The sequence below is a fragment of the Hylobates moloch genome, unplaced genomic scaffold, assembly GCF_009828535.3.
Source record: "Hylobates moloch isolate HMO894 unplaced genomic scaffold, HMol_V3 SCAFFOLD_7, whole genome shotgun sequence".
NCBI lineage: Eukaryota > Metazoa > Chordata > Mammalia > Primates > Hylobatidae > Hylobates > Hylobates moloch.
In genome coordinates, this window is record NW_026652282.1 from 116,356,601 (window position 1) to 116,370,597 (window position 13,997).

Consider the following 13,997-nt stretch of genomic DNA (forward strand, 5'->3'; position numbering starts at 1 on the left):
CTGACCTCGTGTTCCCTCTCCTCAGCCTCCCAAAGTCCTGGGACTACAGGTGTGAGCCACCACGCCTGTCCGATGTTTGCATTCTTAATAGAGTTCTATTTGTCTCCTTCCTCACAATGACAATCATAACAACTACATCTGCTGCCACTGCCACAAATATAATCTCTGCTAATATTACTACTGCCACCTCAGTATCCATGAGGAAGACCCTTCCACCTGTGGCCTCTTCGTTCCTTGACTTCCTCTCTTTCAATGATCTTGTCCACCCCGACGCACCTCAGCCACTCACTTCCATGATCATACCCTAGACCTGACCATTACCAATTTTTCTACCAAAACTTTCAATGTCTCATTGCAAGGCTAGATAGGAGACTACCATCTACCATCTTCTCCCTGTCCAGCTCGCTCCCGCTAGTGACTCTAACTATCTTTGCCTGCATGAGACATCCAATCCATATATCTTCCTTTGTTTTCACTGTCCGCCACCCACTTGATGTCCTCTCTCCCCAACTTACTGAGCTTTCCTTCGATGCTTAGTCACTGTAATCACTCTGTTGCATACATTCCAGCTCCTCACCCTCCTCACATCTGCATACTCACTTGACAAAATCCCGAACCTGGTTCGATTCAACTCTGCCTGCTCTGCACCTGCAGCTGACATGTGGCTGAGGGAAAATACAAAACCACGATGGCTGATGACTGGTCTCACTTGAAATTAATGACTTCTAGCCACAAGTGAGTCCTTAGATAAGCTGCGTGCCTGGTAACCAAACTAGTTCCCTAGATATTCCTTCTCCAACTCTCCTCAAAGACTGTTACGTCTATTCTTCTCTCTTCAAAGTGCCAACACTCTCTCTCCCATCCTCACTCTCAGCAGATGATCTCATTTCCTATTTTACTGAGAGAATAGAAAAAATTGGAAGATTAAAAGGACTTCTCAAAGCTCCTGCAACCAAATATGTTACAATGGAAGAGGTGTCTCCCATCTAGGGGCAACTCTTCCACTTGTCTACTAGATTCCCACCCCTCTCACCTACTCAAGAACATGGCTATAACATTTCTCCTCTCTTCTAAATCATTAATTTTTCCTGCTGTACTAGATCATTTTCATCAGAGAACAAACATATCTCTTGAGCCACTTCCCTCTCTTAAGAACTGCCCCATTTTTTCTCTTTCCTTTTACACTAAAGCTTTGAAAGTGTTGTCTCCAAAGTGTCTCCCCTACTCATATTCTTCCTCTCTCCTCTCTCCCTCCTTCCCCCCACCCATTCATGTTTTTCTATTCCTCTTGGACACTAGAACTGATCCACTGCATCTTCTTGTGCAGCACTGTCCATGTCCCTGAGACACCATGGTGAAAATGATGGCCAGAGTAAACGAGTTGGCTGTATTGGGTTCCTGGTGACCAGGGCTGTTTTTAACTCTGGCAAAGTGCATATTGTCATGACCAATGACCCCATCATTGACCTCAACTACGTGGTCTACATGTTCCCTTCTCATTCCACCTATGGCAAGTTCCATGGCACCATCAAAGCTGAGAATGGGAAGTTTGTTATCAATGAAAATCCCATCGCCATCTTCCAGGAGCAAGATCCTACCAAAATCAAATGGGGAGATTCCGGCATTGATTATGTTGTGGAGTCCACTGGTGTCTTCACTGCCATGGGGAAGGCTAGGACTCATTTGCGGGGGGTGGGGGGAGCCAAAAGGGTCATCATCTCTGCCCCCTCTGCTGATGGCCCCAAGTTTGTGATAGACATAAACCATGAGAAGTATCCAAACAGCCTCAAGTTCGTCAGCAATGCCTCCTGCACCACAAGATGCTCAGCCCCCTTGCCAAGATCATCACCTGACCTGCCTTCTGAAAAAGACCTAGCAAATATGATGACATCAAGAAAGTGGTGAGGCAGGCATCTTCACCTGCCTTCAGGAGGGCCCCCTCAAGGGCATCCTGGGCTACAATGAGCACCAGGTTGTATCCTTTGACTTTAACAGCAACACCCAATATTCCATTTTCAATGCTGAGGTTGGCTTCACCTTGAACGACCACTTTGTCAAGCTCATTTCCTGCTATGACAATGAATTTGGCTGCAGCAACAGGGTGGTGGACCTCGTGGTCCACATAGCCTCCAAGGAGTAAGACCCCCCAGAATGCCAGCCCCAGCAAGAGCACGAGAGGAAGAGAGAGGCTGGACTCTCAGCTGTTGGGGAGTCCCTGCCCCACTCAGTCCCCTACCTCACTAAGATTCTCCCCTCCTTAACACATTTTCATGCCAGACCCCCTGAAGAATGGGAGGGGCCTAGAGATCTTCACCTTGTCATGTACCATCAATAAAGTCTCCTGTACTCAGCACCCCCCAAAAATCTGATCTCAAGAATTCTTAAGAAATGTAACTTCATGAGATTTACAAGACTTCCTAAGTTCTACAATGAGAATTCCAGTTGTACCAGCAAAAATGTCTGGAACCATAGGTACAGAAAAGTATAAGGCCATACATTAAGATTTTTCTATTGCATTTTAAAATGTATAGTTGTTGGGGTTTTGTGAAAAATTGTAAAAATAGAGAAAACTACAGAAAGTAACATCATATTTATGTTCCCATTATCCAGGACTAATGACTGTGAATATTCTGGCATATTAGCCTCGCGTATTTAAAATTTTTATGGTAGAGAATTTCAAACACATACAAAAGTGGAGAAGAGAGTAGAAGGAATAGTATGATCAATCTCCAGGTACCCATCAGTCAACTTCAAAAATGATCCTGCCATGGTGAACATTTTTTCATCTGTTCCCTTACCCATTTCCTTCACAAGTTGTTTTGAAGGAAGCCCCATATATTGTATAATCTTAACTACAATATAATCAGTATACATCTGTAAAATGTATCTTTGATTTCCTCTTCACATTTATAATAGCCTCATGATGTCACAATTAAGTTTGTTTAAATTTGGTTCCAAATAAGGTCCACACATTGTAATTACTTGATATGTGTCTCTTAATCTATAAGCTCTCCTACCATCTCGCTCTCTCTTTTTTTTTTTTTTTTGAGACGGAGTCTCACTCTGTCCCCCAGGCTGGAGTGCAGTGGCACCGTCTCTACTCACTGCAACCTCTGCCTCCTGGGTTTAAGCAATTCTCCTGTCTCAGCATCCAGAGTAGCTGGGATTACAGGTGCCCACCATCATGCCCAGCTAATTCTTGTATTTTTAGTAGAGACGGGGTTTCACTATGTTGGTCAGGCTGGTCTCGAACTCCTGACCTTAGGTGATCCACCCACCCTGGCCTCCCAAAGTGTTGGGATTACAGGTGTGAGCCACTGCGCCTGGTCTCTTTTTTTTCCCTTAAAATGTATTTGTTGGAAAAACTGGCTGTTTATCCTACAGAATGTTCCACAGTCTGGAGTTTACTACTGCATCCTTGTGGTGTCATTTAACATGCTCTTCCGTAGTTTGAATTTCCTGTACATTGCTGGTTGGATCTAGAAGCTTAATCAGATTTGGGTTTTTTTTTTGGCACGATCACTTCATTGGTGGTGGTGTGTCCTTCCATTAGGAGGTACAGAGTTGTCATAATGTCTCTGTGTGATGTTAGCAGCTGTTGGTGCTCCACTGGGGGTTGCAAAGTGGTGATATTAGAATTCTGTCATCCCATCTTCATTTATTAGCTGGAATACTTCTATAAAAAGAAATGTCCCCTCACCTACTGTATGTTTCTATAGAAAGGCAGGAAAGATGCTTGATTTCTTCCCTTTACTAACAGTTTTTAAAAATAATGAGCTGGGGCTGGGTGCAGTGGCTCATGCCTGTAATCCCAGCACTTTGGGAGGCTGAGGCAGGGAGATCACTTGAGGTTAGGAGTTTCAGACCAGCCTGGCCAACATGGTGAAACCCCATCTCTACTAAAAATACAAAAATTAGCTGGGCATGGTGGTACACACCTGTAGTCCCAGCTACTTGGGAGGCTGAGGCAGGAGGTTCACTTGAGCCCAAGAGAGGGAGGTTGCAATGAGCCGAGATTGCACCACTGCACTGCAGCCAAGGTGACAGAGTGAGACGCTCTCTCAGCAATAACAACAACAGTAATAATAATAATAATAATAAGTTTGTTCCTTAGCACCCCCCAATAGTGAGATTTTTTTCCCATCTCACTACAGGCAGGCTTTCACCCTTCACCATTCCACCTAAACGGCTCTTGTCAAGGTCATCAACGATCCTCATGATGTTCAATCCAATGATATAACCTTCCGTCCTCAACATAGGTGAAGTGTCAACAGCATTTGACACATTCTTTTTGCAACATTTGTTTTTTCACTTTCTTTCTAGGATAATCTACTATTGGTTTTCTTCCCATCTCCTTCTCTATCTCCTTTGTTGATTTCTCCTCTTCTGCCTGACTTATTTTTTCTAACTGAGATATAATTCATATACCATAAAATGTAACCTTTCATAGTGTACAATTACGTGTTTTTTTGTATGCTCACAGAGTTCTGCAATCATTACCACTAATTCTAAAACATTGTCATCACCCCAAAAAGTAACGCTTTATGCATTAGCAATCACTCTCCATCCCTACAGCTGTGCCCCTGACAATTATGAATCTACTTTGCATCTGTATGGATTCTTCTCCTTCACTTTTTAACATTGGAGTGCTCCAGAGCTCAATCCCTTTTCCTTTTTACCTATCCTTAGTCCTTGGTGATCTCATTCAGCTCTATGGATTTACATACAACCCATATAACACCAGCATGATCTCTCCCCTTAAACTCTAGATTTGGATACCCAACCGCCTATTTAATCTGTCCGCATGGATATCTAATAGACATCCCAAACTTAACATGTTTCAAAACTAGCTGCTGATCTCCTAGAACCTGCTCCACCTGTATAGCCTTCATCACAGATTATGACAATCTTATCCCTCCAGTTGCTCAGGCACCAAAACCTTAGAATCATCTCCGTCCTCTCTCATTCACACCCCACACCTACTAAATCGGGAAAGCCTGTTGGCTCTAACTTCAAAATACAGCCAGAATCTGACTATGTCTTACAACCTCCACTGCTATTACTCTTTTTTTTTTCCTGAGACGGCGTCTCGCTCTGTGGCCCAGGCTGGAGTGCAGTGGCGCGATCTCGGCTCACTGCAAGCTCTACCTCTCAGGTTCACGCCATTCTCCTGCCTCAGCCTCCCGAGTAGCTGGGACTACAGGCGCCCGCCACCACGCCCGGCTAATTTTTTGTATTTTTAGTAGAGACAAGGCCCCACTGCGATTACTTTTATCCAAACCACCATCACTTCTCATCTAGTTATTTCAGTGATCTCCCTGCTACCACCTTTGTCCCCTCTACAGTTTATTTTCAATCCAGCAAAGGGTGATTCTTTAAATATATGAGTTAGGTGATGATGATCATGTTATAATAATACCTTTTCCACTTGCTACATGCCAAGCCCTACAAGGCCTTACATGATCTGGCACTGATACTCTCCCTGTCATTCATTCATTCATTCATTCATACCACTCTACGCTGGCCTCCCTGCTTTTCTGAACCACCTCCCCAGCATGCTTCTATTTCAGGGCCCTTGAGTTGCTACTGTCTCTGCCTGAAACACACTTCCCTCAGGTATCATCATGGCTCCTGGGTCACTTATTCATTTCTTTCAGGTCTTAGCTCCCTTGTCACCATCTTAGGTGACCATCCTATCCAAAACTGCCACCCACCCCTAATCCCAGCATTCCCTATTCTCCTGCCCTGCTACATTATTCTCCATAACAATTATTATCTTCTGACAAACTATGCATTTGACATTTTTGTTTATTGCTTGTTTCCCCTCCGTAGATTTTTTTAAATTTTTTTATTTAAAAAGAATTATGCAAAAATAGAGATGGGGGTCTCGCTAGGTTGCCTAGGCTGGTCTTGAACTCCTGGGCTCAACTGATCCTCCCACCTCAGCCTCCCAAAGTGGCGAGCCAACCCCGCAGTAGATTTAAGATCTCCTGTGAAAGGATTTTGGTAACTTTATTCTCTGCTATATTCCCAGCACCTAGAACAATGTTTCACAAAAAGGTGCCCAATAAATATTAGTTAAATGACTGAATAATAACACCAGTAATCAATTAACAGACACAAACTGTGTAGTTAGACAACTCACATTCATGATATCACTTCGTTTTCATAACAACCCCAGGAAGGTGGATTATTGTCCGTATTTTACAGATGAGGAAACTGAAGAGTTGAGTGAATTTCCTAGATACACACCTCTGGTAAGTGCCAGAACGCCAACTCTAGCTTCCACAGGGTCACAGTACAGCTGTTCTTGCCCCCTCAAAGTGCCTTGCCCCAAAAGATGATTATTATTTTTTTTGAGATGGAGTTTCGCTCTTGTCGCCCAGGCTGGAGTGCCGTGGCGCGATCTTGCCTCACTGCAACCTCCCACCCCGGTTCAAGAGATTCTCCTGCCTCAGCCCCCTGAGTAGCTGGGATTATAGGCATGCTCCACCATGCCTAGTATTTTTTGTGTGTGTGTATTTTTAGTAGAGATGGGGTTTCACTATGTTGGCCAGGCTGGTCTCGAACTCCTGACTTCAGGTGATCCGCCTGCCTGGCCTCCCAAAGTGCTGGGATTACAGGTGTGAGCCACTGCACCTGGCCAAAAGATGATTATTCTATGGGTATTCCAGGCTCTTAATGCAAACACGTACATGGGACCCAAATAATGAGATTTCCATTTTAGGAGTTACCCAAAGGCAGGCAAGGCTTTGTAGGTTTATTTTGCTTTAGTGGCTGTGCATCTTTGGAGGTACAGCCACAAAGGACGAACTTGGTCCTGCTCAGACTTCAGAGATAACAGAACTGACATATGCATCAGTGGGAAAGAACAATGTGACAGGAGAAGGAGATTAATTTCTTTTTTCTGGAGTGAAAATTGTGTACAGCAGAGGCAATTTATCGTGTCGTATCATCGCTGAAATTATCTCCCTGCTGTCTGCCAGCCCAGCTTTGCTTCAGTGGTTTCCTTAGTGTTATTTAAGCAAATGAATTATGTTTGCTTCTAGCTTTACTTGTTTACATATTTTGTGCACTGCTTTAGTAAGATAATGCATTTTAATAACTTTTATGTATCTAATAGTCATAGATATTTGTAACAATATTTTTGCAGTCATATAATAAAAACAAACATTGCATTCTTGACAGGGTCAGATTGACCATCATTTGCTAGCATAATCCTTTATCTTTGATGTCAACAGCACTAAATTAGATACAGTTTAAGCAAAAACACTTCAGCATAAAGACTTGGTGGGTTTTTCACACAGCTGGACTTCAGTTTTGGAGGGTCAAGGAGAGTATAGTTGAAGAGGATGTTTTTAAGGGAGTCATAATAAGGCCCGTTTTAATGCTGCTTGAAGGACGTGAGATTTTGAAATAGGAGGCCCCATAAACAGACTGGAGAATCTACACAACATTTGGAACTGATGTCTTTCCTCCCAAAATATAACCTTGGAAGTTGGTATTAGCTCAATTTAACGGAGGCATCTTGGGGAAATTGCAATAACCTTGCCCCTTGCCTTCTATTTCTCATCCATTTCTAGTTAAAAAATGTTTACAGGCTCACGCTTGTAATCCCAGCACTTTGGGAGGCCGAGGCGGGCGGATCACGAGGTCAGGAGATCGAGACCACGGTGAAACCCTGTCTCTACTAAAAATACAAAAAAAAAAAAAAAAAAAATTAGCCGGGCGTGGTGGCGGGCACCTGTAGTCCCAGCTACTCGGAGAGGCTGAGGCAGGAGAATGGCGTGAACCCGGGAGGCAGAGCTTGCAGTGAGCCGAGATTGCGCCACTGCACTCCAGCCTGGGCGACAGAGCGAGACTCCATCTCAAAAAAAAAAAAAAAAACATAAAAAATAAAAATAAAATAAAATAAAATAAAAATAAAATAAAAATTTAAAAATGTTTACAGGCAGCCCCACTGACCACTTTTAAGAGACTGTAAAGAAAAAGTAATGAGTGATGATTGAACATAGGTATTAGCATGTTTCTTTTCTCAGTGTCTTTGAAATTCCAGCTATCTTGTGCAGGAGCCCAGGCAGTAGGATTTTTTTAATTTTATCTTATTAGTTTTGGAAGGTGGGGGTATGCAGTCTCACTCCTTCTCTCAGGCTGGAGTGCAATGGTGTGATCTCGGCTCACTGCAGCCTCCACCTCTGGGGTTCAAGTGATTCTCCTGCCTCAGCCTCCCGAGTAGCTGGGATTACAGGCGCCTGCCACCACTCGGACTAACTTTTCTATTTTTAGTAGAGACGGGGTTTCACCATGTTGGCCTGGCTGGTCTCGAACTCCTGACCTCAAGTTATCCACCTGCCTTGGCCTCCCAAAGTGCTGGGATTACAGGCGTGAGTCATTGTGCCTGGCCTATTTATTTATTATGATTTTTTAGACAAGGTCTGATTCTATCACCCAGTGCCGAGTGCAATGACGTGATCTCAGCTCACTACCACCTCTGCCTCCCAGGCTCAAGCAGTCTTCCCACTTCAGCTTCCTGATTAGCTGGGACTACAGGCATATGCCACCACACCCAGCTAATTTTTGTATTTTTGTTTTTATTTATTTATTTATTTATTTATTTATTTATTTATTTAGACGGGGTCTCCCTCTGTTGCCTTGGCTGTAGTGCAGTGGTATAATCTTGGCTCACTGCAATGTCTGCCTTCTGGGTTCAAGTGCTCCTCCTGCCTCAGCCTCCCAAGTAGCTGGGATCACAGGCATGAGCCACCATGCCTGGCCAAATTTTTGTATTTTTGGGTAGAGATGGGGTTTCACCATGTTGCCCAGACTGGTTTCAAACTCGTGAGTTCAAGCAATCTACCTGCCTCGGCCTCCCAAAGTGCTGGTATTATAGGCGTGAACCACCGTGCCCAGCCTTATTTTGTTTTTTAAAACTTATTTTAGCAACAGAGTCTTACTCTGTTGCCCAGGCTGGAGTGTAGTGGTGTGATCATGGCTCACTGCAGCTTCAATCTCCTGAGCTCTAGTGATCTTGCCTCAGTCTCCTAAGTAGCTGAGATTGCAAGGAGTTTCCTTCTTATTACAGAATTCAAGTTGGCATCACCGTCACATCTACGTGTAGGTTGAGCTCTGCCCTCCAGAGTGAACAGATATGCCCTCTTCCATATGTCAGCCCTTCCAATATGCAAAATTTAAAAAACCTCCCATATTCCTTCCTACACTTTCATCTCAAGATCCCCTGTATATAGCAAGGTAAACTTTCTCATTACCATCTTAATTTTTGGCCTATACATCCTCTTAAATTTGTCAGAAACTTTTGGGTAGTGTTTCATCTGGTCTCTAAACCTAAGTCCAGTTATAAAGAAAATAACTGGCCAGGCGCAGTGGCTCACATATGTAACCCCAGCATTTGGGAAGGCCGAGGTTGCCAGATCACTTGAGGTCGGAAGTTCAAAACCAGCATGGCTGACATGATAAAACTCCGTCTTTACTAAAAATACAAAAATTAACCAGGCGTGGTGGCACACGCCTGTAGTCTCAGCTACTCGGGAGGCTGAGGCAGGAGAATCACTTGAACCTGGGAGGCAGAGGCTGCAGTGAGCCAAGATCACGCCATTGCACTCCAGCCTGGGTGATGAAGTGAGACTCTATCTCAAAATAAATAAATAAAATATCATTATATTAAATGCACAACTATACTGTAAAATACAATTCAAATGAGGCAACGTGACTTCCGAGGGCTGTTCACTGCCAGAAAATAAACATTTTGTTTTACAGTTAATTTCTTCATTTATACACTGAAATACCTCAGGCTTTTCAAAGGAAATATATGCAAAAAAACTTGGGGCAGAATTGAATAAATTGAACCTCAACACTCAATTGTTTCAGGATATGAAATCTCAAAAATCTTTCTGTAGTGGCCAGTGATTGACACTTGTGAGAGTTTAGTGTCCTAAAACAAGCTCTCGGACAGATTATCAATGTGTGCATATTTACATTGAAAATGCCACAAAAGGGCTGGGCAAGGTGGCTCATGCCTGAAATTCCAGCACTTTGGGAGGCCGAGGTGTGTGGATCACTTGAGGCCAGGAGTTTGAGACCAGCCCGGCCAACATGGTGAAACCCCGTCTCTACAAAAAATACAAAAATTAGCTGGGTGTGGTGGCGGGCGCCTGTAGTCCCAGCTACTCGAGAGGCTGAGGCACGAGAATCGCTTGAGCCTGGGAGGCAGAGGCTGCAGTGAGCTGAGATCACGCCACTGCACTCCAGCCTGGGCAACGGAGCGAGACTCTGTCACAAAATAATAATAATAATTAAATAAAGGAAAATAAGTCATTGGACTTTTGCTCAACATTAAAATTGTTATATTCATTAGAAAGATAGTCAGAAGGCTTTACTTTATTTTCCTAGTTAAGAATTCTTTCAACAACATCGTTCTGTCCTACATGAAATAATTAGGATTCAAAGAGATTTGAAAATGATGGGCTGGAACCAACAAGATGAAATATAAGAGATTTTGTGTCTGCTAAAGCAGCTTAAATTACATGAACTTTTAAAATTGCCACGTCACATGGCTGACTCACACAAAACTTGTGGTCAACTAAAGCCCCCACGTCTTTCTCTGTGGTGCCAAATAGGTCTTTCTCATGCTCTACTTTAAAAGTATTAGACATTATAGATTATCTTATTGGTTTCAACTTATTTTTCTGGATTTTTTAAAAAAATTATTAAAGTATAACATGTAAAGCGCATAGGTTTTAAGTGTAATACAGCTTAACACACACACACATATTTTTTTATAAAACCATAACTCAGATCAAGAAACAGAACATTACCAGCATCCAAAAGGCTCCCTTGTGCCCCCTTCCAAGATTGGTTTTGCCTTTTTTTTGAACTTTGTATAAATGGAATCATACAGGATGTACTCGTTTGTGAATGGCTTTTTTGTTGCTTGTCTTTATGTCTGTGAGATTCATCCATACTGTTGGGGATGGCAATAGTTTGCTCTTTTTCATTGCTAAGTAGTAATTCATTGAATGAATCTATTTTTTTATTTTTTTTTTTAAATATTTTGAGACAGAGTCTCACTACGTCACCCAGGCTGAAATGCAGTGGCACGATCTTGGCTCACTGCAGCCTTCACCTCCGGGTCTCAGGCAATCCTCCCACCTCAGCTTCCCGTGCAACTGGGACCACAGGTAGGTACCACCAAACCTGACTAATTTATTATTTTTATTTTTTGTAGAGACAGGGTCTCACTATGTTGCCCAGGCTGGTCTTAACCTCCTGGACTCAAGCCATCTTCCCGCCTTGGCCTCCCAAAGTGCTAGCATTACAGGCGTGAGCAACCGTACCTAGCCAAATGAATCTAATAAAATTTGTTTATCCATTCTCCTTGATGGAAGTTGTGGATGCTTCCAACTGCTGGCTAATATAAACAATGCTATAATGAACATGCTTGTACACATCTTTTGGCAATACATGGATTTATATTAGGTATAAACCTGAAATGACACTTGCTGGATCATAGAGCATATGTATGTTTAGCTTTAGTATATATTGTCAAACATTTTAAAAAGTGATTGTGGGCCAGACGCAGTGGCTCACACCTGTAACCCCAGCACTCTGGGGAGCTAAAGAGGGCGAATCACTTGAGCTCAGGACTTCGGGACCAGACTGGGCAACAAAGTGTGACCCCCATCTGTACAAACAGTACAAAAATTAGCCAGGCGTGATGGCACGTGCCTGTAGTCCCACATACTTGGGAGGCTGAGGTGGGAGGATGGCTCAAAGCCTGAGAGGCAGAGGTTGCAGTGAACCATGATTGCACCACTGCACTCCAGCCTGGGTAACAGAGGTAGGCATTGTCTCAAAAAAAAAAAAAAAAAAAAAAGTGATTGTGGCAATTTACACTCTGTGATGCTGTTTTATATGTCTTTGGTTAGGCTATAGTCTTCAGTTATTCAATCAAACATCAATCTAGGTGTTGCTGTGAAAGTACTTTGTAGATATGATGGAAGTCCACAATCAGTTGACTTTAAGCATGGGAGATTATCCTGGATAATCTTGGTGGGCTTGATTCCGTTAGGTGGAAAGCCTTAAAAGAGCAGAACTGAGGCTTCTCAGAAGAAGAAATTTTGCCTATGGATAGCAGATTCAGCTTATGCCTGAGAGTTCCAAACTGCCCTTTTTGTCAGCCTTCCCTATAGATTTCAGTCTTGTCTAGCCAGACCCCACAATTGCATAAGCCAATTTCTTGCAATAAGTCTCAAAATATATCTCCTGTTGGTTCTTTTTCCCTGGTTGAATCCTGACTGATACAAATTTTGGCATCAGAAATAGGGTGCTGCTGCAACAAGTACCTAAGTATGTGGAAGTGGCTTTGGAATTGGGTAATGGGTAGAGGCTAGAAGAATTTTGAAGAGCCTGATAGAAAATCCTACATTGCCTTGGATAGACGGTTGATACAAATATAGATGTTCAAGATTCTGTCAGGAAGGGCTCAAAAGAAAGTCAGGAGCATGGTAGAAAAACCTGTATCTTCTTAGAGAATACATATGTCACTATAAAGAAAATATTGACAGGATACTATACCCTCCCCATTTTTCTTTCTTTCTTTCTTTCTTTCTTTCTTTCTTTCTTTCTTTCTTTCTTTCTTTCTTTCTTTCTTTCTTTCTTTCTTTTCTTTCTTTCTTTCTTTCTTCTTTCTTTCTTTTTTCTTTCTCTTTCTTTTTCTTTCTTCTTTCTTTCTTCTTTCTTTCCTTTCTTTCTCTCTCTCTTTCTTTCTTTCCTCTCTCTCTCTCTCTTTCTTTCTTTCCTTTCTTTGTTTTTTTTTTTTTTTTTTTTGGGAGAGGGTCTCACTCTGTCACCCAGGCTGGAGTGCAGTGGCACAATCTCAGCTCACTGCAACCTCTGCCCCCTGGGTTCAAATGATTCTCGTGACTCAGCCTCCCGAGTAGCTGAGACTACAGGCCTGTGCCACCATGCCTGGCTAATTTTTTGATTTTTAGTAGAGACGATGTTTCAACATGTTGTCCAGGCTGGTCTCGAACTGCTGACCTCAGGTAATTCACCCGCCTCCACCTCCACCTCCCAAACTGCTGGGATTACAGGGGTGAGCCACCACACTTGGCTCTATTTTTCAAATATAGATAAATCAAAATTTACTTTTTAAAAATGTTCAAGGGATCCACAGGTAAGCAGGAAAAGAGAAACAGAGGAATGAGAGACAGAGGGAACAAGGAGAAAATAATAAAACGCCAAATAAAGTATAACAGATCAATAGTTATGTTAATGTAAATGATCTAAATACGCCTATTCTGTTTCTCTGACAACCCCTGGTAATACACTTCCCATCATGTTAGCAAGCTTATATTAACCAGATACCAAAACAGACAGATAGTAAACGCACTCACACACACACACACACACACCACTACACATCAATATTGTTCCTGATAGACACAAAAACCCTTCACAAAATATTAGCAAATAAAATTCAACAATGTACAAAAATAATTATATACCATGAGCAAGTGAAATTTAATCTCATTTTGCAAGGCTGGTTCAACATTTGAAAATCAACCAATGTAATTCACCATATCAACAGGCTAAAGAAAAATCACATGATCATAATGATTATGTCAATTGATACTGTAAATGTATTTGACAAAATTTAACACCCATTTATGGTTTAAAACCTCTCAGAGGCCGGGCGCGGTGGCTCACGCTTGTAATCCCAGCACTTTGGGAGGCCGAGGCGGGCGGATCACGAGATCAGGAGATCGAGACCACGGTGAAACCCCGTCTCTACTAAAAATACAAAAAATTCGCCGGGCGTGGTGACGGGCGCCTGTAGTCCCAGCTACTCGGAGAGGCTGAGTCAGGAGAATGGCGTGAACCCGGGAGGTGGAGCTTGCAGTGAGCCGAGATTGCGCCACTGCACTCCAGCCTGGGCGACAGAGCGAGACTCCGTCTCAAAAAAAAAAAAAAAAAAAAAA

General features: G+C 42.7%; 1 protein-coding gene across 1 annotated transcript in view; it reads left to right on the plus strand.

Annotated features, from left to right (window-relative positions):
* Window positions 1-1,335: 1,335 nt before the first annotated feature.
* LOC116811200 (glyceraldehyde-3-phosphate dehydrogenase-like) overlaps window positions 1,336-13,997 on the plus strand; it is a 15,418-nt gene continuing 2,756 nt past the window's right edge. Inside the window, exons 1-2 of the mRNA XM_058441360.1 lie at window positions 1,336-1,842; window positions 5,756-5,828. Of these exons, the coding sequence (XP_058297343.1) occupies window positions 1,336-1,842; window positions 5,756-5,828 (580 nt within the window). The remainder of the gene's footprint in view (window positions 1,843-5,755; window positions 5,829-13,997) is intronic.